At 40.3% G+C, this 24,346-nt stretch overlaps 2 protein-coding genes across 2 annotated transcripts; one reads left to right on the top strand and one right to left on the bottom strand.

Annotated features, from left to right (window-relative positions):
• Positions 1 to 395: 395 nt before the first annotated feature.
• LOC131128083 (centrosomal protein of 78 kDa) lies at positions 396 to 13,649 on the top strand. The gene is made up of 16 exons (XM_058070645.2): positions 396 to 542; positions 783 to 1,046; positions 1,118 to 1,293; positions 1,384 to 1,456; positions 1,518 to 1,621; positions 2,496 to 2,670; positions 2,768 to 2,881; positions 3,026 to 3,090; positions 3,167 to 3,257; positions 5,061 to 5,178; positions 5,245 to 5,299; positions 5,381 to 5,527; positions 5,680 to 5,757; positions 8,713 to 8,879; positions 11,553 to 11,688; positions 12,303 to 13,649. Exons 2-16 carry the CDS (start codon positions 785 to 787, stop codon positions 12,777 to 12,779), a joined length of 2,238 nt encoding a protein of 745 aa, XP_057926628.2. The 5' UTR covers positions 396 to 542; positions 783 to 784; the 3' UTR covers positions 12,780 to 13,649.
• A 4,568-nt stretch (positions 13,650 to 18,217) lies between these two features.
• On the bottom strand, positions 18,218 to 23,562 carry cdo1 (cysteine dioxygenase, type I). Its single transcript, XM_058070430.2, has 5 exons — positions 23,293 to 23,562; positions 22,300 to 22,377; positions 20,648 to 20,802; positions 20,274 to 20,443; positions 18,218 to 18,797 (listed from the first exon to the last, which is right to left on the bottom strand). Exons 1-5 carry the CDS (start codon positions 23,451 to 23,453, stop codon positions 18,768 to 18,770), a joined length of 594 nt encoding a protein of 197 aa, XP_057926413.2. The 5' UTR covers positions 23,454 to 23,562; the 3' UTR covers positions 18,218 to 18,767.
• Between the last annotated feature and the right edge of the window lie 784 nt (positions 23,563 to 24,346).

Below are 24,346 nucleotides of genomic sequence, written 5' to 3'. Positions count from 1 at the left end.
TACTGGAAGCGAGTTTTTGTTGATTGACACTTACAGAGACCAATGGAATTCGACAAAGCCCGCACGAAGACCGCAAAATAGGGTGTTGTCTTGGTGCATTCAAATACCACGGTAAAAAGGAGAACCGTTCCATTGTAACGACCGACACCATTTTTTGTACAATACTTGTCATTTTGGGGTTTACCTCATACTGTACTTTTTGATCCTAGTTGCTTAAGTCAAAGTATAATTTCTGTCTCAAAGTATTTTTAGAATGTGCATCTCAACTGACATATACTGGGCTGTAATGCTCTGTTTTTGAAAAGTTTGTCCACACTACTACATGATTAAAGCAGAAAAAATATATAGCATTTCCGATTAGACAGCTACTTCGTAAAACGCCTGACGATAGGGGGCGCTAAACTGCATCACTTCACTGACACGAAGAAGAAAGCTTGCTTGGCGTCACTGGAAAGTGGACAATAATAAACCCTTTTGAAACTGATTTAGGGATACCCATATAACTTTTCCACGGTCATAAAAAATCTCCACAGAGGCGTTAGGTATGTCAAAAAGTATTTCGTTTTGTCAAGATATTACAATCGTGACTTTATAGCACGTAACGATGATGCAACGTTGCTCTTCAGTATAAGCAGCAGTTTGCTCACGACGGTTGCTAGGAGGCTAAAATGCTAAGATGAAGTCTAGTTGATATATGTGGGAAACACATTTAGCAACATTTAGCAAAATATGCATACAATCGTGTTTGTGTACTGTTTGTATGAATGTTCTTCCTTTTGCAGCAATGGTCCAAGAGAGTGTCCAGATCAGGAGGCAGGGTGCCCATGACTTCAAGGAATATTACACTTTTGCCTGCACCCGACAGGAATCAGTCCCCCTCACTGCAGTCAAAATGCATCTGGACAAAGGCATGCTGGACTTTAACGGAGACAGGGTCAAACTAGCAGACTGGGCACCCATCCTTGACGCCATTTCCATCAATAAGCACCTTCACCACATTGCAATAACTAGCACGTACCAGACAAGTCACGGCTGTGGAGATGCAGGTAAGATTGAAAGAAGCCATGACCGACTTGTCACCTTTGCATGTAAACATCAGTCATATCATGTCACACAGACAGAAGGTACTATAAGCCCTTGTTCAGGAAGAGGATCCCATCTATTCGCTCTAGGGACGTGACATTCAGGTTGTCTAAGGCTTTGAAAGAGTGTCTCTCCGTCTCCTCCTGCCTGAAGACTTTAAAACTTAATGGACTTCCACTGAGGGAGAGAGACCTTGTCAACTTGACAAAGGTAAAGAAATTCACCTTGAATTATATTTTGTTTAATTGCCTTCTACTGCTATAGTTAGTTTGGCACAAAATAAGCGATGTTCCATTTTAGGGCTTGGCAAAAAGTTCTTCCTTGGAAGCCATTTCCCTGGCAAACTGTCCAATCGCTGATGAGGGCTTGGAGGGTAGGTTATATGTCCTGAAAACTTTCTTTCATTAACATAATACCATGTTTCTATCTTGCAGTCATTTGCCAAAGTGTGAAATACTCTACAAGAATCAGAGAAATAGATTTTACAGCATGCAATATCACATGGAGAGGAGCTCGGCATTTGGCCAACATCATCGAGGTGATGTTTCATTTGCTCTTTTTAATGGAATAATAGCTACTGTGTACTGTACTGTACTGTAATAATACTTTGCTTCCATCTAGTGGCTGATATATTTACACACACTCTACTTGTGTACACTAGTAGGTACACAACTAATGCAGTGTTTCCCAACAAAGGACATATTTTTCATGAGATAAATATCACGGCACACTAGTCGACTATTATTTTTGTAAAATTACAACTTTTTCTGGCAATATTATGACTTTGTTCCTCAAATGTTAATCTTGTGACTGCACGGCGGATGAGTGGTTAGCTCGCAGGCCTCACAGCTAGGAAACCCGAGTTCAATTCCACCCTCACCCATCTCTGTGTGGCATTTGCATGTTCTCCCTGTGCATGCGTGGGTTTTCTCCGGGTACTCCGGTTTCCTCCCACATTCCAAAAACATGCTAGGTTAATTGCCGACTCCAAATTGTCCATAGGTATGAATGTGAGTGTGAATGGTTGTTTGTCTATATGTGCCCTGTGATTGGCTGGCGACCAGTCCAGGGTGTACCCCGCCTCTCGCCTGAAAACGGCTGAGATAGGCTCCAGCACCCCTGCGACGCTCGTTAGGATAAGTGGAAGAAAATGAATGAATGAATGTTAATCTTGTGATGGTTTGACTTTTGCTTGTAATATCACAAAGTGTTACATACTGAGATTCAAGCAGCAAATTCCATAAAATAATACTGAAGTTTCATTCATATCTTCATATAACAGTTTATTATTGTCAATGTAGTTTTCAGTGGTGTAGACCCGCACATGGCATATTGTTGAATTCATATCTGTGGTGAGCATACTACTGTGCATAGCAACGTAAATAAACCCAGATGTACTGTCTTGCTTCTAGCATCAGGGAATGCAGAGACGTGGCTCAGCTTGGGAACAGTCCTTGAGGTATCAGCTGCCAAAATTTGAAGGGATGGGAGGTCTCCGTCGTCTCACCCTGAACTGTAACACACTAATTGGGGACCAGGGTGCTGCTCGCCTTGCACGTGAGCTGTCTGAAGACCTCTGGCTCAAAGGTTAGGAAGTGGAAATGTGATTGATGGCAAAGGAAGCAATACACTGGGGTTTTCTTTACTCTCAATGTATTTTTATCTTGTGGGGTTTGATAAACAGCCGTGGACCTGCAGAAATGCGGCATTTCCAATCGAGGAGCTTGCCATCTGCTGGAAGCCTTGAAAACAAATACTTCTCTATGTGTACTGGACATCCGTAATAACCCCTTAGTTGGTATGACGCAGCCACACCATTCCCCTAATTATACTAACAATACCCTATGAGAATACATTACATTATTTGCATACAGTACATTGCATCTTCTCCAAAAGCTATAGCCACTATAATACTGTGTGTCTTTCACCCCTACCTTTTCAGACAACGCCCTGATTAAAACTGTAATCGAAAAAGTACTCATGAAAGCTGACACACCGACACGAGAGGTGAGTGACTTTGGCTTGTCACACAGTATTTAAAGATTTTTAAAAAATAACACGTAGATGGAATTTTTGTGTGTAGTACTGCTGGATCTCGCCTGCCACCAAAGAGCCACTGAAAGCCGCTGCTTCCAAGAGACGAGTGCTGTCACGAACATCCACGGAGAGAACTGGTACAATTAGCACAGTCAATGCGTGCGACTCATGCCAATTTACTGTATTGACCCAGATTATAAGACATTTCATTGATTTTTGCACAACAGTGATCGAGTAAGAGCAAGGGACGGCTGTAATATTTTTCACAAGTTCAAGTTTAATGTAGTATCGCTCCTTCAAAAATGTATTATATACAGTGAAGAAAATAAGTATTTGAACACCCTGCTATTTTGCTATTTCTCCCACTTAGAAATCATGGAGGGGTCTGAAATTTTCATCGTAGGTGCATGTCCACTGTGAGAGAGATAAACTAAAAAGAAAAATCCAGAAATCACAATGCATGATTTTTTAACAATTTATTTGTGTGATACAGCTGCTAATAAGTATTTGAACACCTGAGAAAATGAATGTTAATATTTGGTACAGTAGCCTTTGTTTGCTATTACAGAGGTCAAACGTTTCCTGTAGTTTTTCACCAGGTTTGCACACACTGCAGGAGGGATCTTGGCCCACTCCTCCACACAGATCTTCTCTAGATCAGTCAGGTTTCTGGGCTGTCGCTGAGAAACACGGAGTTTGAGCTCCCTCCAAAGATTTTCGATTGGGTTCAGGTCTGGAGACTGGCTGGGCCATGCTAGAACCTTGATATGCTTCTTACGGAGCCACTCCTTGGTTTTCCTGGCTGTGTGCTTCGGGTCGTTGTCGTGTTGGAAGACCCAGCCACGACCCATCTTCAATGCTCTGACAGAGGGAAGGAGGTTGTTCCCCAAAATCTCACAATACACGGCCCCAGTCATCCTCTCTTTAATGCAGTGCACTCGTCCTGTCCCATGTGCAGAAAAACACCCCCAAAGCATGATGCTACCACCCCCATGCTTCACAGTAGGGATGGTGTTCTTCGGATTGTACTCTTCATTCTTCTTCCTCCAAACACGCTTATTGGAATTATGACCAAAAAGTTCTATTTTGGTCTCATCTGACCATAAAACTTTCTCCCATGACTCCTCTGTATCATCCAAATGGTCATATGCAAACTTAAGACGGGCCTTGACATGTGCTGGTTTAAGCAGGGGAACCTTTCGTGCCATGCATGATTTCACATCATGACGTCTTAGTGTATTACCTACAGTAACCTTGGAAACGGTGGTCCCAGCTCTTTTCAGGTCATTGACCAAGTCCTGTCGTGTAGTTCTGGGATGATTCCTCACCTTTCTTAGAATCATTGAGACCCCACGAGGTGATATCTTGCATGGGGCTCCACTCCGATTGAGATTGACCGTCATGTTTAGCTTCTTCCATTTTCTAATGATAGCTCCAACAGTGGACCTTTTTTCACCAAGCTGCTTGGTAATTGCTCCGTAGCCCTTTCCAGCCTTGTGGAGGTGTACAATTTTGTCTCTGGTGTCTTTGGACAGCTCTTTGGTCTTCGCCATGTTACAAGTTAAAGTCTTACTGATTGTATGGGGTGGACAGGTGTCTTTATGCAGCTAACGACCTCAAACAGGTGCATCTGATTCAGGATGATACATGGAGTGCAGGTGGACTTCTAATGGGCAGACTAACAGGTCTTTCAGGGTCAGAATTCTAGATGATACACAGGTGTTCAAATACTTATTTGCAGCTGTATCACACAAATAAATTGTTAAAAAATCATGCATTGTGATTTCTGGATTTTTCTTTTTAGTTTATCTCTCTCACAGTGGACATGCACCTACGATGAAAATTTCAGACCCCTCCATGATTTCTAAGTGGGAGAAATAGCAAAATAGCAGGGTGTTCAAATACTTATTTTCTTCACTGTATTGCTGTTTTTGTTGCAGCTCCTCAGAAAAAAACCTTTTCTGGAGATATGGGCTCAATGGCTCCTCAGCATCAAATGTCTACCTCAAGCGGCAAACACGTACCTCATCATTCTGCTGCCCGTGCCGGACGCCAGAGGTGAGGAGTGTGATTTGCTCTACTTGATCTACCAAAGCTCACAAGTTGTTGCTTTTTATGTTGCAGAGGTTTTCCTCCTGGAGATACTGGAGATACCTGGAGGCAGCATCAGCGAAGCCAAGTAAGGAGCTTTCAGTCCAGGTATGTTTTAACCCAAATAAAGACCTATAATTACGAGAATTTTCCTCCTTTTCTCCATTAGACTGGGTCCACCGTGAGGGTTACGTTTGAGTCTAATTCAGAGGAAGAGGAGGATGATGACGATGAGGAAGACGTGCAGAGGGACCAGAAGCCATCTTATCATAACCTCCAGGGCGGAACCCTTGCACGACAACTGGAACGTATGCAGGTCAGCCCTAGCTTGACTTTTACATTACGGCTGGGGTTTTCATAGTGTTGAGAGTTCAAGCTCCAATCGTACTATATTTTCCGAGGGGAGGCTAACTGTCTAAACACAAATTTTCTTCATCTAAAATGTGTTATGCCATGCTTGTCCTGCAGATGGCGCTACAGGAATGTCGCTTGAGGTTGGGAGAGGAGCGCAGGGCCAGACTCAAAGCTGAATGTTGTCTCAGGGAGGTAATGATATTCATTTTCTACCGCTTATCCTCACAAGGGTCGTGGGCGTGCTGGAGCCTATCCCAGCTGTCTTCGGGCGAGAGGCGGGGTACACCCTGGATTGGTCGCCAGCCAATCACAGGGCACATATAGACAAACAACCATTAACGTCGCCAATTAACCTAGCATGTTTTTGGAATGTGGGAGGAAACCGGAGTATCCAGATAAAACCCACGCATGCACGGGGAGAACATGCAAACTCCACACAGAGATGGTCGAGGGTCTCTAGTTGTGAAGCCTGCGCGCTAACCACTCGAATGCCATGCAGCCGGTAATGATATTATTTGCCGTCAATGCTTGCTCTTTGATAATCTTTTAGTTCAGACTAAGAGGAGAAATGCACTGCGGTTTGTCCATAACTAACACCATGTTCGAACATAGGGATGTCCATAAGTGCACTTGGCACCAGGACACCCTAGGCCGCAGGTCTATGATCGACTTCATAGTCGTATCATCAGACCTGCGTCCACATGTTCTGTCGTGGCAGCAGGCCCCAAACCTTATGGTGGACACCAGAGGTCAGGGCCGTGGTCAAGCTGAAGGAGTCCAATCGAGCATTGATGGCTCATGGAACACTGGACCAGCTCTACACCCTCAGCCTCGGGGGCCTTCTCATCTCATCTCTGCTATTTGCAGATGATGTGGTGCTTATGGCCTCTTCGGGCTGTGACCTTCAGCGTTTACTGGGACGGTTTGCATCTGAGTGTGAAGCGTCTGGGATAAGACTCAGTACCTCCAAATCAGAGGCCATGGTTCTCAGTCGGAGAAGGATGGAGTGCTCCCTCCGGGTTGGGAATGAGGTCCTGCCCCAGGTGGAGGAGTTTAAGTATCTCGGGGTCTTGTTCACGAGTGAGGGAAGGTGATCGTCATAATCTTTGGTCGTTCTTACCTCCAGTTGTGCACAAACTAACCATCATTATCTCAGGACATGAATATGATTTTACCATATACAGTATATTTAGAAATAGAGTATACATAGTTGACCTGACACTTTTTTTAACGCATTTTGAGTCTTGTATATGCTTGTATGCTTTGCTGCACCCCATTTATGCATTTTGTTGCATTTCCCTGGTGTCAGTTTGAAATTCAGTCTACCTCCCGGACCGTAGAGGCTGTAATTGGTCGCCTTTACATAATTTTCTGTGTGTATACGACCGGTTCAGAGGGAGCTCCACCACTGCCTTCTCCTCCGATTTTGGATCAACCACACTGTTGATGTTATTATTATTATTATGTACATAACGAAAGAATAAGGAAAAGCTTTAGATTTCAGTTTTGTTCTGATGCTGAAACCTCTTGGAAGGGCTTATCTGACCTTAGTGAATTCCTGACTTAGGTTTGTCTATCATAGTCTGTGGTCAATGTTCCATAAAGGTACACCTAAGAGTTATGTTTTGACACAGGAATAACCAACATTACTTGCATCTTTTGTGATGTACAAAATTACACGTGTCACATTAAGTGTGACGAATAAAGAAATCAGGAAGGGGACAAACGCTTTTTCACATCACTTTTACCCACAGAATGACAAGTTTCGTTTTGACTCACCTGATGTTTTTTTTAACTGGCCAAAGGGATTAACTTTGGTACACCTATATCTGTTTGTTTTACTATGTGCTTGTACACTCCTTGTACACCAAACTCCTTGGTTTCAGTTTGGAGTTCAGTCAGTGAAACCTGGATAATGCTCCTGTGTCGAGGCAACAGTGTACGCTCATTCTTCTCACTGCAAACTGCGCAACTCTGGGAAAAAAAAATCTTACCTCACCGACCAGACCGCAAAGGCTATAATTGGTTGACTTGTTCAGAGGGACCTCTGCAAATGCCTTCTTCCATTTTGGATCTTTAAATACCATAATTCACAAGCTAAATAGTTGACTAGAGCTGTGGTTGCTCACAGAGTTAATGTCCAGTGGTCCCCAACGTTTTGGTTTGGACGTTTTGGATGGTTTGTTTTTTTTACTGGCTTGTGGCACAATGTAGAAATACAATGAAACAACAAAATGGGAAATATAAGGTGAAATGCATAATGTAACAAGAACAAACTCATGTGTTGATACAGAAAAGCTTTGTCTTTAAAGGGGAACCGCATGTTTTTTTCGGAATTTTGCCCATCATTACCAATCCTTTCTGTGCATTCTAACACGAGAAAACAAAGTTAATATGAGCTAGCTAACAATACTGTCATTGGGACACGCCTATTTCGAAGGCCTCAAAAAAAACTCTAACAATGTTGCATGCTTTGATATACATGCTGTGATCATGCAGTAACACGTACACTGGTGATAACGTCTAATAGTTGCAGTATCTTGTCGTATTTTGATGATTTAAAACACTATGAAATTTTTTCAATAACAACAGCATAGATACAGCGACAACACTTACGATGTTCGCTCTCCTTGGGATGGCTGTGTCTTCCAGCACAAGATGTGTGCGCCAGTCCTTAGGTAAAAAATCCTGAAGGCAAACCAGCATTTTGTTGAGTCTTTGTAGCGAGGTATCCACTCTGATGCTGAGACTAGCAATTAGCGAGGAGTCATGTTAGTCCGCCGGATAAAAATAGTTTTTCGTGTTAGCTGCTACAATAATAATTTCACTGTAGCTTGGTTAATACAAGTCAGTTATGTAACTGGAACACTGTTGGCATTTTTTTTGTGAGGGCCATAAGTGTGTGTATATACGTATAGGTATTTCCCATGACGTTTGTTGTTAGCCAGCTCCTATTAACTAGTTTTCTTGCGCGAGAATGCACAGAAAAGAGAAATAAATATGTTTTCATGTTTCACATAAGGATGGTGAATGATAGCAAAATTCTCCAAAAAGTGCACTTCCCCTTTAAGTATAAATAACATTGTATTAGCCCTTTTGATGAAATTAAAAGAGGCGCTAACTCTCATATGACCTATTCTCGTTCAGTTTGAGCTGGAGAACGCTCGTCTTCGTGACAACAACCGCTCCCTGACGGAGGCGCTTTCAGCCATGGGTTCAGATCGCAGCACTCTTGAAAACGAAGACGTGCTTGAGAGCATCGAGCGCTCCTTCACCAAGTTCCACGCTTTCCTGGATCTCGTTAAGGATGCTGGGTGGGTAGCATAAGAAACCTGTCATTTCCCTTCCCACAGATCTTGTTAAGCTCTTACTTCCTGTGAAACTTGTGACCTCAAGGACGCAGTACAAAAGTCTGACATACAAGAGCTGTATCAAAAATATTGTTTTGGTTACCTCATTTAGCTACATGAGTGAGTCAAAAGGGTACAAACCATTCTGGGTATGACACAGCACAGCCACAACAATAAACATACAGTATTCTAGATCGGGGCTTCAACTAATGACTATTCATCGGATTTGAAAACCACACATTTTTAATTTCCGCCTCTTTATTCAAAAATAGAAAGTAAATGCAAAAACAACAGGGCCCGTATTCACAAAGCTTCTCAGAGACATCTCAAAAAGCTCCTAAAAAATTCCTTGCAAGGAACCTTAGCTAAAATAAAGGAACTTTCTGAGTAGAGGACAAGGAGAGGACAGAAATTGACCCTAGGTCTTCGAAGAGCTGTGATTGGTTGTTACAAAAAGGAGGAAATACACCAAAAGAAAGGGGTAAAATGTATTCATATGCTTATTGTTCACTGTGCATGCTGGTCATTTTGCTACTTGAAGGGGACATATTACACTTTTTCCACTTTTCTAACCTATAAAAGTAGTTAGAATGTTGTATTCTCGTGTTAAACGATGCCAAAGTTTCAGATAATGAGGTTTGCGCATTTGGAAGTGAGCCCTAAAAGAAGTTTGGGAATGGGACAAAACACTCAGTTTGAAAAGGCGTGGCAAAACAGTTCCTTTGTGACATCACAGAGGGGACGGACTTCCTTATATGGTTTATCGTTAGGAAGCACTTTGGGCGTGTGACCAATCACAGTGGAGTGGGTATGCCAGGAGGCGGGCCGTGCGTGGAATAAATTAATACAGTTTTTGGCAGAATGCAAAAATTATGTTTCAAATTCATACGAAGCAGACACCTACAGTTAGTGGTCGGGCCTGACTCTGCAGCATATCAGAAAAAAACTGTTTTTCAAAATCAATGCGATGTGTGTGAATATCTTGTTTTGGCTTATCTTATCAAATGGAGATGATACATTGATAAAGCTTTTGTATTGGCTTCTTCTCCTATCTTATATTCAACCTACTTTTTTATTTTTAACTTTGTGTGAGGAATTTACATTTCGCCTAATTGACAAAATACACAACATTGAATCTTGCATAACCCGTTTTGCCTTGTTGCACTGATGTGGATTCTTTTGGTCATGTTGGGTTTCTCCCACAGGCCACTGACCCTGGTCATTGGATGATGGCGTCTGATCTGTTCAAATGTGTGGTTGGTGTGGGTGGATGGATGGATAGAGTGTGTTGATTTAGTTTAACTGGGCTTAAAAAAAACAATCATACAGGCAATCCTAGTGCATCATACTAAGTACAAAGGTCACATGGTTTAAAATAACTGCACATCATTCCCGGCAACCATCACTGGGATCAAAATGAAACCTGTGCAAGCTATTCTGGGTGGAGTGAACCAAGCATTCACTTCCATTCTTACACAAACATTCTGATTAGTGATGCTATTGAGTACGTCATTCGGAATGTCCATCACTGATAGCGGCCCTGTTTTTTACTGCCACAGCTGATGTGCTGTCATTGCAACTGTAATCATAAAGAAAGTACATAAAGAAAGCATTAGATTTTAGGTTTCATTCTGATGCTGAAATTCTTAAGACTGTGACCTTGATGAACCTTGAGTTTGTGCTTTCTGTAAAGATACATTTCAGTTGCTTGAGCTTTGTTGTGACACAGTGATGATAACCAACCTTCCTTTCATTTAAAAGAAAGCAAAGATACAGTGTATAGTACTCTGCTCCCCACTGAATTTCACAGCACAAAAGCAAAGCTTGCTTCCTGTGCAGGGCACCCTGTACGAATTAGTTTCATTTTGACTGTACAGTATTTTTATTATTGCGACCAAAATCGGGATTAATTTTAATTTAGGTCTTTGTAAATCCCTCTTTATCTACTCTCATGGTTGTTTAAGTTATGCTGTATAATAGCATAACACATACTTAAGCATCATTGATTTGACTTGTAAAACAAACACCCTTGTTTTACAGGAAGTTACTCTTTACAGGAGCTTTAGCTTGTCTTTGGTTTTGGTGTATATGAATGAAATTAATCAATTCCAGACACCCCAAAAAAAAAAAAATACATTTCTCATCAAACTGATGGCACCTGCAACTTTGTTTGACCCCATGTCGGGTAATGTAGCAGTACGCTTTGTTTGGACGCTCAATTTGGAACTAAACAGACTGTTTGCAATATTGTATGAAAACTGAGACAGTGTACAAAAACTGAGGCGTATGAAAACCAGAAAACCGAGGTTTGACAGCATGATATTTCAGCAAAGGAAGCCAAAATCAATTTCAGCAAATCTTGTGTTGAATATATTTGTTTCATGTCTCTTATCCCTGGTATTCCTGAGTACCACCAGATGGAGACAGTGTACCACAAGTGGTACCCATACCACTGTTTGAGACTGAATCAACAGAGCCTCTGCAGGTGGCAACAGAGTATTGCATCATTTTGCGGCAATTGCTTCAAACATGATTCATTATCAATCAATTTCACTCAATTATGCTCATTCCTTGTACTGTTAGTTAATAGCATAAGCAAGTGACTTAGCCTTATATTATCTCTATTTTTTCTCTTAGCTTTGGTCAGCTGGCAGCAATGGCTGGCATTGACACGTCAGATTTCCCACCGCTGGGGAGGCCGCAGCTCTCATCCACACTGGGACACATGACCCACGTGGATAGAGCAGCATCCAGTGGGCATCGCTCCGTTTTGGTAAGCATTTCCATTGTTTTGGGTTGTTTTATTTAAACATAAAAATAGAATTTTGGTCAATATCCTTATCTGTTTTTTCCCTATAACGAAAACCAAACGTGGAGATCCTCGAACCACGCCCTGCCATGCCCAATCTGAAATATTTTTAAGATGTTTTGTACAATGTTGACAATGAGAAGCTAGTTGCTAATGCTGTATCCATTAGCTTCACAACAGATATCTGGTCTTCAAGAGTTAGCAAGGTCACCATGTTGAGGTTGACCGGCTTAACAGATAAAGATTTAGTATTAATTCCCCCCATTGGAGAGATATAACATTACATATATCGGTATCGGTTGATATCGGAATCAGAAATTGAGTATTGGACAGTATAGGATATTGGCAAAAAATCCAAAATTAGACATTCTAGTCTTCCTTAACGTTTAGTAGACCTGTACATTAAAGTATCATTGAAAGCTAATCAATCCAGTCACACTAGTCTTTGATAAAATAGTAAGTAAAGGATGGACAGTGGTTCTAGAATGTCTATTAACTTCTCGTTGGTGATCATGATTGACTGCACCTGCATTTAGCCAACATAAAACTGTCTGAATGTACTTGCCTCCACTGTTTAGACCCCCGGGGCTGACATCACTACTCCTAAATCTGCATCCTCTGTGAAAGAGTCCGTGCATCGAGATGGCTCGCTCGACGTGCCCTTCCAATGGGCTGCCGGAGAGCAGTTTATTGCCGTGGGAGAACAGGAGCCAGATCGCTTCACCAAACCCGAAACCAGCTACGACTCTGGTTCCGAACGCAGCTTTGCTAGCCAAAAAACTCCAGGAAGTCACCTGAACAGCAGCCACAGCGGTTCCCATCGTAGTAACCCATCCCATAGCAGCGCCACTCATGGCCGATGGAGTGCAGGCGACATCATGAGAGACATTGTAAGCAACAAGGGGTTGCAGTCAGAGGGTTCACGTAGGCTTGTGGTCATACCACGGTCCGGGGCTGAGGGGTTGGAGGGGAAGGCCAGTGCCGGTAGGGACATTCTGGAGGAGATCAGGTCTCTGGCAGAGCTGCAAGGGCGTTCAGATGGGGAACATTTATGACATAGAAGAACCTTTTGTAGCTCTTCATCATTTCCTGAGAATCATGGTTGTCCGAGCTAAATGTTTTAATCACATTATCGAAGAACTCCAATCTATTTTTATAATATTTTCTTACCAAGATACCAATACGTAAAAGAGTACCTTTTGACTGTATAGTGTACCCCTATTTTTTAGAAGGTTTTCAAAGCATCCTTAACAGTTTCCTTTACAGAACAGAGTTACTGCAGCTAGTTTTTCCATACCTGACAGTTTCCACTCCAGTCTTCCTCGGAGTGGTCACCTGGTGTTCCAGTGACGTGTCTTGTCAGCAGGTTTGTACAGGTGGATTTCAAAGCATTTTTTTCTTTTATATTTTCTAATGCAACACATACTGCACTAAATGTACTGTATGTATGGCCTTTGCTCATGGGCTCCCCCTATAGTTGTGAAATATAATGGGCATGCCCCTAGGATATATGGTCACAAGCAGAACATTTAGTATACACTGTATGTGTTTTAAAATTATGTCCTGAAATAAACATTGTAATTTTTTAACGCATAGCGACCAACTTTGTACAAGCACCAACGCTAACTCAATATTTAGTGGTGTCCTGGCTGGTCCACTGCTGGAGGAAGAGAGAGGTCATTTAGAATAGCCACATGCTGTGGTTTAAATCCTTAATTTATTTTCATTTAAAGACTAAACAATGTAATTATGGGCTGCATGGTGGTTGAGTGCTTAGCGCGCAGGCCTCACAGCGAGGAGACCCGTGTTCAATTCCACCCTCGGCCATCTCTGAGTGGAGTTTGCATGTTCTCCCTGTGCATGCGTGGGTTTTCTCCGGGTACTCCGGTTTCTTCCCACATTCCAAAAACATGCTATGTTAATTGGCGACTCCAAATTGTCCATAGGTATGAATGTGAGTGTGAATGGTTGTTTGTCTATCCGTGCCCTGTGGTTGTCTGGCAACCAGTCCAGGGTGTACCCCACCTCTCACCCAAAGACAGCTGAGATAGGCTCCAGCACCCCCGCGACCCTCGTGAGGATAAGCGGTAGAAAATGAACAAACAATGTAATTATACAAAGTAAAAAGGCAAAGTTAGCATTTCATCCCAATCTGGTGTGAGAGCACAACATAATATAACTACTCCACGAATAACTGTTTCACTATCATTGTACAGAGACCAGTTCAATTATCAAAAGACTCTTGTCTGGGTGTAAAAAGATGGGCTGAATGTTATCATGAGTGAGAACAGTGCCAACCTTTTTCTACTTTGCACTTTTAGTCTTTATAAGAAAACTGTACACCTGGTTTATGATCTCTGCTGCTGGGACTCAGACAGATAGTCGCATTATGGACGCGGAACAATCTGTAAAAATGGCATAATGAAACAAAACAAATTGAGTTGTAAGCTTTGGTATGCCTCTTTAAAAATAATATCCAAACGATAAATGGATATTGTTATTGACAAACTCTACATCAGGGGTCTCACACACGTGGCCCGTGGGCCAAATGTGGCCCGCAGGGCACTAGTTTGAGGCCCCCCGCCTTGATATGAAAGTTTAATGTTAGTGCGGCCCGCGCAAGTTTGATATGGATGCTGTATGGTATCATGTACCCAGAAAAAATTATTACGTTTGATTAATGGTCATGTTAAAGGTTAAATAACTGTTAATAGTTATCCTCCCTATCCGTGTGGAAGTGGTAAGTTTTTGGCTATTTAAGTTTAAAGGAAATAACTTGAAGGCTACCGTTTAGGTCACTAGCTCTCTAGTTTGCGAGTTAGCATGTGTCTCAAGAACCTGCAGTTGCGCAATATATTGTAAATAAAAAGAGTATAAATGTGACTATAGTCGTGTTTTGTCATGTCTACAGGGCTCTAATAATGCTTTGTAAATTTTAATCTGAAAAAAATAATTTGTCTACCCACCAACTATATGTGGTTTCTTAAGTTTTTATTATTTGCCGTTTAATTATTATTATATTTATTTATTTATTTATTACTGATTGATTGATTTTCTTTATTCTTGATTTGTTTATTTATTTTTCATCTTATTTTGTGTAGAAAAATAAAAAGTAAGATATTTGAGAACAGTGGAATGTTTTATCAGAGCTTTTCTTGTAGAAAATTGGAACCAAAGCGAAGTTTTTTTTAATATTTTGGTTTTTAATAAATGCGTTTTTTTTTTGAAAACCTGATACGGCCCAGTCTCACCCAGACCCTAGCTCCAGTGGCCCTCAAGTAAATTGAGTTTGAGACCCCTGCTCTACATCATCCATTCATTTTTGTAAAGCTAAAGAAACACACATACGCATATTAAAGAAACAGTTTGATACAACTTTTATCTAGAACTAGTTAGAAATGTATGAGTGACACAAAGCAAGATGAAGAAACACTGTTGCCGTCGGCAATCAGAAAAGTGGACCAACGTAACAACGTAGCTTGAAAAACAACCAACTTGCTCAAACTTCCACTTAGCCAAATTTCTTGGGTTTCTTTGCTGTGGGGATATAAAATGAATTTGGTGTAACAACTGATTTGATTGAGTCAAATCAGACTCCTCCAAATTTAATCATGGAATAGTTGCCTATTCTAAGACAAAGTTTTTCCACTGTATTATATTCATTCATTCATTTTCTACTGCTTATCCTCACAAGGGTCGCAGGGGTGCTGGAGCCTTCGAGCGAGAGGCGGGGTACACCCTGGACTGATTGGCAGCCAATCGCAGGGCACATATAGACAAACAACCATTCACACTGTCATTCATACCTATGGACATTTTGGAGTCGCCAATTAACCTAGCATGTTTTTGGAATGTGGGAGGAAACCAAAGTACCAGGAGAAAACCCACTAATCCACAAGGAGAACATGCAAACTCCACATAGAGATGGCCAAGGGTGGAATTGAACTCAGGTCTCCTACCTGTGAGGCCTGCGCGCTAACCATCGTGCAACCACTGTAACATAATTAAACTTAAAAGATAAAAATACCAAAAAGTTGCACTGCTTTGTTAACATATAATAACTAATGGACCTAAGGTTTATCCTTGAGGGACACCCATTATTGAATGCAAAACAGAAAGTGTTCTACACTGAATATTTTTGTGTTTGTAATGATACCTTTCTGTGGATTTCTAAAGAGGATGACACACGTGTGCAGTTGCTCATTTACTATCATCAACAGACATCTAATCATATCAGCAAGTTATATTACATCCGCAGGTGTGTATCCCCACCAACCAAAATGGCTCAGTCACATTTATTGACAGGTTGTTACATTTTGGCAGCATCAATATTTCCAATCAGCTGTAGATAAAGGTTGTTGTCGTGTAATAAAACAAAAGTCTTATCGTTACGTGATAAGTTTTTTTTGCAACGTAATATTCGATATGAAAAAAAATACATCTTGTACATAACATAACATAAGTGCTTCACCAGTGCAGTGAATGCTGTCACTTTGATCATTACATAACTGACTCTACCAGTCGTCACATGGTTATCTAGTACAAAGATTTATGTCACAAATTCACCTCATGTCACACTGTGTGCTTTTAGCAAACGATGGTGAAACGAGTTGACGTCTGAATTCAGTTTGACCAAAAGGTCCTCAACAGTGACCTGTGTCCTTGTCCAGCCTTTGACTGTTCAATGAATGCGCTGTCATTCAGCTCAGTTTGATATTTTATTTTCACAATGAGACGTGAATTTTACCTTTTACAAAAGTAGTATTCAGGCCCATATGGACAGCACCATAAAATAGCAAAATTACAATAATAATAATAATCCTAATAATAAATTACAAGCAAAATAATGACAAGTGTGTTAGGGTGCCCATATAAGTGTTTCTTCATGCATTGATTCGATAAAAAACAGCAGCCATATTAGAGCAGACGAGCGTGAGTGAGCTCCATTTCCATAATGCTGTGCAATGCATGTCTGAAAGCTGAAAAAACCCCTCCCCAGTGCAACCCGGCACCTATCCAACTGAGCCAAAAAAGATAAGTTTGGACACAATCCTCCGTGGCTTTGCTGCACCACCCCTTCTTGGCGGAACACTCCCAAAGTAGAAAAATAGAGTAAAAAGGCATAATGCAACTCAATAAGGCGAGAATGTTTATACTAATAAAAACACAAAGATTTGCCTTTAAATGTATATTTACTATATGTAATTACAAGAAAATCTTTTTTTCCAAATATTTCAACTTTATTAATCTCCCAATACTCCTTTGTAGTATTTAAAGCTGCCTGTTCCGCATTGACTCATGACGCAGACGCCACTGTTTATGACACAATTACCCCTTCAACGCAGTTATCAATCAAAATAACAATTACTTAATATTAGTCTCCAAACATACATGGACAGGTTCCAGATAGATAGAGCTTATCTTTCATTTCTACAGTTAGTGCGTTTTATGTGACTCGCAATTAAGTATTAACAGACTAGTTTGCATCCTGTGGCCCAGTCAATTGAACCTTCAGAGGGAAACAATAGTACTACAGTAGTAGTTAGTTTGTGTTAGTTTGAATCGGTGGCGTTAACATATAATACATAATGGTTCCAGGATAGAGCCCTGTGGGACACCATCATGAAATATGGACAAAATAAGGACAATCCCCTTTTGTTTGAGCTTTGCCTTTTCTCTGCTGTCAAATTATGAGAATAATGTAATATTATCAAAAAAAGGCATATTAACACAAATATAAAGTTCTATTGTTATGAAGTCAAACGTTATAAGAAAAAAGTCATTATTTTATGAGAATGAAGTTACAAAGTTATGTTGTAATGAAAAACAATGTAAATAAGAATCATATACGTAGCTGTAATATTTTGAGAAAAATACACAAATCTAAGAAATGTCAACTTGGAAGAATTAAGTTATTTCAACAAGTGAATGTCTTAGAATATTTGATGATTCCATTCAGAGGAGTTTGATTCAACCAAAACCTTTTAAAAATGTCATGTGATCAAGAGTGTACCATTCTGTCTACATGGGGGTGCCCATGGCTGCTGCTAAGCATACATCGAAAGCTTTTACTGTTGTCATACATAGCGTATTTTCACACTAAATTTGTCTAATTTGCCTAAGACTGGGAAATGATGTGTGTTTAACTTTAAACAGACCAGCTCCATCCACTATAAATGAATAAAATACTGTTTCTTGTTGGATTACAACTTTTTCTCTTAATATTTTGACTTTATTCTTGTAAAATTACTGCTAATTTTTGCTGAAGTTTTTGTTTTTTTAGTTTTCTTGTTGAGTTATATTAATAGAATGTGCCGCGGGCCAATTAAAAAAAGCAACCACGGTCCACTTTGGACACCCCTAGTCTAGTTACACAGGATTCAAATGCACTGATTTATTTTATGTTGTTATCACAGAACATAGTGAGCAATTTCAAGACCATATATTATTATTTTCAACACCAAATCCAAATATGATAAACCACAACATTAGGTTCTGTGGAAGCATAATCACGTTTATTGTTTATTGTGGTCACATAATCACATCTTTTTTTGCATCACAGAAATCAAGCATTTGTTTTTCAGTGCGACAGCCACTCTAATTGGATAAGACTCCTACAGAATATGAATTGAGCTACAAATAAAACAGATACTAAGACATTTTTGAGTGGCATCAATAAACAGTAAGACAAAAAAAAGTGCGAGAGAAAATTTGATAGCCATCTATCAATTTATGGAACATATTTAAGAAGGAACTCTGGAAAAGACAAGTCTTCTCAGTAAAATGCTGCAGCCCTAGCCTTCAACAAGCATGCCATTCATGCTGTGCTGCTCATCGCTATTTGCCAAGCAGCTATAAAGCCATCCTAATCAGCCAGCTGTCCTTTTGAACCAGCCTGCGGCCACGGATTTTTCAACGAGTTGTGTCATCACCAGCAGTTCCCTCTCCCAAAAAACAACAACAAAAAATATTAAAAAGAAGAGAAAAAAAAACCCTTTTTAAAAGCAAAACCTCACGATCCAGAGTCTCCTTTGGAAAAAATCTTAGTTGTTCTCCTTTGATGCTCCTACAGTCTGCAAAAATAAAAAGAAAAAACAGTTGGACTCATTGATGAAAATAACGATTTTAAATGCTATTTGCATAATAATTCATTTAACTTTGAAAAAGCAAGGGTCGTGTTGTGGCTAGTTGTGTACCGCCTTGTTCTGCCGCTATCTTATCTTGTCTATTTGGTGTCGCAATCTAAAGCACTAACTCTACAATGTTATGGTCATATATATATACTTTAACAACTTGTGGATTTAAGATAGAGCTGTTGTTGCCATGTGTCTCACATTAGAGGTTGACTTAGCATGTTTTCTGGTCAAATAAAACGACATTAACTACATTTCTGGCCTTCAAGGAGCATAAAATATAAATGGTTTTAATGTGTGGGGTGCAGTTTTAATGGTGTTTAAGCTGTGTTGTGTACAAAAGCAAAGCAACCCATAAAAACGGACCTTGAGAAAGCAGTTGAAAAAAAGCAGGTGAGTGTTGGTAGTATGCAAGCATCCTATTACTTATTGCAAAAACGATTATTTTTCTGTTATTGTTCATTTTTGGTTTTTAACAATGCAATTGTATTTTTTATGATGTGTATTTTTATTTATTAACTAATTATGCAGTTCTATTGCATAAGTGATTCATGCAAAGTATGTTTCGGACATTTTTAGATGATTATTATAACAACGTATCAAAGCACTATTTTTGCGATATGATTTTATTATTTGTGTTATAATTTTTCTTTGGTCATCAACCCGGTGATGTGAAATAATGAGTTGTTTATAAGATTATTATTATTATTATTATTATTATTATTATTATTATTATTATTATTATTATTATTATTATTATTAAATTATTATTATTATTACTATACTATTATTAATATTATTATATTATTATGTAATTATGTTATTATGTAATATAATTTTTTTGAAATATATTTTCATTATTTGTAGGGACATGCAATCTATCATTGATATGCATTTATTATGTTTTGGGATGTCCAAAAAGTATGGGCTTGATATCAGCATAAAAATGCAATACTGGCTGATATTGGTATCAGATTTTTTTTTCCCTGATAAGGAAATCCCATATTTAAAAAATACTGTATACAAAACATAGGTGTTCATTCCACCACAGGCGACATGTCATTTTACATAAATTGGTATCGGGAATTGAGAGACAATATTGGTATATCGGTTTTTGGCAAAATAGCCAATATCATACATCCCTTAGGTTGATATTCACATTGTTTTTCTCTACTTATGCTATTTAGATCGTATTTTATTAGATATTTACGCAGTTTTATTTCCCAAATACATAGGGAATCTTGCAAGGTACATCCTGGTGTATTTTTTTTACTGTTTCATTTGTGTGCTATCATAGCATTATTGTTATTTATGAAAATATATCTTCATTCGTTATGGCTGGGAGATGTAGCATGTGAATGAGTACATTGACCTATCACAGGATTAGTATGTGCACAATGATATAAAGTGGCTTACAAATGGAGTCCTCTCGCCGTATTTGCTCCAGAAGGTCATTTGGGCTGTGCTTTTGTGGCTGGTGCGCTGGTCAAAGACCTGACACGTCTGGAAGGGGGGGCTGTACAGGTGCAAACTGACTGAGCCCTCAGTGTGGCTGACATTCTCCACACGGTGCAGTCCAATGGAATCTAAAACACACACAGTGAAAATAGAATGAGAAATGAGGTCTGTGGCATGGAACTCACTGCTAATACATGCATCCAATGAGGAGGCAAGTCACAGATGACATAACTGCCAAAAGTGGTGTACAATCATTTTTCCAGTGGTGGTTGGTTTTTGTCAACACCCTGTAGAAGAATGCAAACACCTCGCCAAAACCCATTTCTTCTTACCATTTATGTAAGCGACTTTGTTTTCCTCCAGGATCTTGTGTGACGTCTCGGTCATCTGGCTTGCCTCTTCTTTGGGCCAGTCGAAGAGAGTCTCCTTGAGCTCGCCTTGAAGCATCTTCATGAAGCAGTGGGAGTTGGAGTGGTCGTGTATACTACTGCAAAGCGGTCACAGCACACAGGCATGCAAAGTGAGTCGGTAGGCCGTAATTGTTTGTGTTGTTAGTGCAAATGTAATCATCATTTCATAAGACTACCTCCATTAAGGTGGATTGTGCTCATCTGCCTGAAGGAGATGGCAAATATTTGCACAAGCACTGTGTTAATAATTGTCTTCACCGACGATAGTGCTTGTTTGACTTACATTTTGCTGCAAATGCAGGAGAAACCTGAAGTTTTATAAGTCATTTTCTTCATTTCTCATGGAAAAATGTAAGAATCTGAGTCATTCAATTAAGTATATGCAAGAGAGAATGTGGATGAAGGTTTACACTTTGGTGCAGATAGAAATGAGTGACGGCCCGTTCTAGTTTCAATTAAAAGTGAAACATTTATTAATTCACACACTAAACTGCATCTGTAGTCACAGCTGCTCTAGGTCGGTCTGACAGAAACATGGCTCATTATTACTTAAAAATAATTTGAGATACATAAATACAAATTTATTTGTATATTCCAAGAAAAAGGGGCGACAGTGGAGGTCGCCCAGAAACCAGAAGGTTGGCGGTTTGATTCTCGTTACCACCACCCAGTCGCTGTTGTTGTGTCCATGGGCAAGACACTTCACCCAAGTTGCCTCCAGTGCTGCCCACACTGATGTATGAACATTTGGTTGGAGTCAGACCACCCCGGTGTAGCTGTGACTACAGACGTAGTTCACCACCACCAGTTTGTTACTGGGAAGTGAAGGAATGATGGGTTCACTGGTTCATTGGTCCTTGAAAAGCATTTTATACAATCTAATCCATGATTATTAACTTTTTTTATTTAAATAAAGAAGAAAAAGCTGATGCTATTTGGGTTTAGACTGAATCAGTAGCATGGCTACATGGCGGTTGAATGGTTAGCGCGCTGACCACACAGCTAGGAGACCCGAGTTCAATTCCACCTCCTGCCATCTCTGTGTGGAGTTGGCATGTTCTCCTCGTGTTTTCCCACATTCCAAAAACATGCTAGGTGGCGACTCCAAATTGTCCATAGGTATGAATATGAGTGTGAATGGTTGTTTGTCTATATGTGCCCTGTGATTGGCTGGCAACCAGTCCAGGGTGTACCCCGCCTCTTGCTCGAAGACAACTGGGATATGCTCCAGCACCCTCCGCGACCCTTGTGAGGATAAGCGGTAGAAAATGAATGAATGAATGAATGAATGAATGAATCAGTAGCGCCTCTGCTGGTTGCTGCAAGCAGTGCACCTTTATTGTTAATGATGCATTAATTTCATGAATCACTATGATGTCCCTGCTAATCTTGTCATCCAAAAATAAATAGACGTTATTAGTTATTAATAATAGACGTTGCTATTATGTGAATTAAGTATTGTGTCCAAAACCCTTGTGAGGAAAAAGCGGTAGAAAATGAATGAATGAAATGAATTGTTATAAACAAGAGTGAGTGTATGGTTAGCCTATAAGGGGCTACATAATATTTCTTACCTGCCGTGGCCTTCTCCCCAGCACAAGATGATTAGGTTGAACTTCCCGTTGCCTTCATCAACCAAGTTCCTTGTGTATCTGCGAAACAACGACAAAACCAGTATGAACCACAGCATATATGTACAGTATATACAGTGCATCAATTCAAAACATATTCTAGTTGATGTGTGCATTTCCAATGCCACTGCTAAACTGCATCCATAAAATATTTTTCCTGACATGGAGGGGGAGGTTGGGCAGGCACGAGCTAGGTGTGCAAATACTGCTGATTTGTTGCCCCCCCCCCCTTCTTGCCCTGCATTCCGTCAGTCTTCAAATATTTTGGAAGCAGCTGCTGCGACTCCCTGGTGAGATTCACGCCACCGGTGGAACAACCTCTGCACATACGAGCGGGTGTGTGTTCTTTCCTCGGTGTTGATTGGTTAACTAGCCCCACCCCCCCACTCCCCCAATCTCTTCCACCCACACCAGACCAGCCTCCCCCCTCTCCCCTCCGCTGACCATCAAAATACAGACATTTGCTACACAACACGTGTGGGTTGGAATATAGGTCATTGTGGAAAATAATAAACATATGCTGACCAGAAACGTATACTTAAAAAGCCATTGTGCAAATAAGGATGTTTTTACACATCATATTCAAATGAGCTGTGATGAAAGCTAATGGTTGGCATGGAACCAAACTTTTTGATATTTTTAATACAGTATTTTATTCTTTTTTTTAATACGCTGGGGAAAATACGACTTTAATTTAATTTTGCTTGTGTAAAAACATTTTAATAAGCTGTAATTAATAATATCAAATAAATTATTAAAATGTCTATTTTAAAAGGCTATTTCCATACCATGTGAAAGTATACGAAAGTTTGTTTCCATGCCAACCATCAGCTTTCACAGCAACATCAGAGCCAGCGTGCAAAGTGCATCATTTCCTTTAGAAATGGGCATGACCTACTCCTAACGTATTAATAACATCATAAACAAGCGTGTTACCTGAGTTTGTCAAACTTGGCAAATTTCTCCCATTCCTGGCGGTTGCTCTTGTATGATTCCATGACCTCCTTCACCTCCTCCACATTGATGTGGTTACTCTCGAATATTTCATGCAGGATTTGGATGAGTTCCTTGAGAGTTTGTGGCTTGCCTCTATCCATCGTTCCTTGTCTGTGGGTGGGTGGGTGTTGCAGAAACAGCAGCGGTGTCGAACTCTTATCAAGATGCTATTAATAAAGGAATAAGTGCACCTCTCGCAACTTCAATGCAGTGCGCTTTTATAGCACAAGACCGTACCATTATGTGGAGGAGGGGAGGGACGCACCCATCATTCGTTTCAATGAGATGGGGAGGGGGCTCGAAATCGATTGCTTTCACTTTCAATATAACTACCCCTCGGATAGTGTTTACGTAATGTACTTTTAGTTATCGGCGTTTGATTGAAAAGTCTGAATTAATTTGATACAAAAAGTGGACCGATCCTTTTCTACCACGTTGTCACAAACACAAGCTCCCCTGTCTCCCCTTTCTCCCCGGGTCTCTCATTCATCCATTCTTCTCACAAAAGCTCTGCTGCGTGTTTGTGGCCCCCCTCCCAACTTCACCTAACCCCCTCTTCACTGCAACAACTGTATACTCGGAATTGAACGATTCATAACATCTCCATCTTTAATAGTTCCGATCACGTTGAATCGGGTTCTAAATGATTATTCCTGATACACAATAATCATTGGATTATGTTTTAAAAGTACTGTGAGACTATACCCCCCCCTCCCCCGACTGACCGCCCGTGAACGTCTTCAGATGATGGCAGCATTTACAGCAACAAGTACCCTTGTAAATATTGTATCATGTATGAATGGATTTTTTTTTACATTTTTGTTAATTATTATATGTAACTGACAACATCTGTAGAAAAACTACTCTCATTGTTTATTATTTATTCATTCATTTTCTACCTTATCCTCACAAGGAGTTGCTGGAGCCTATCCCAGCTCGAAGAACTCGGGTCTCCTAGCTGTGAGGCCTGCGCACTTGTTTATTAAAACTACAT

Source organism: Doryrhamphus excisus, linkage group LG3 (genome assembly GCF_037039965.1).
Source record: "Doryrhamphus excisus strain RoL-2023G ecotype Guam linkage group LG3, RoL_Dexc_Guam_v1.1, whole genome shotgun sequence".
Lineage (NCBI taxonomy): Eukaryota > Metazoa > Chordata > Actinopteri > Syngnathiformes > Syngnathidae > Doryrhamphus > Doryrhamphus excisus.
Note: the sequence above shows the minus strand (reverse complement) of the source record. Positions and strands in the feature narration are given on the sequence as shown.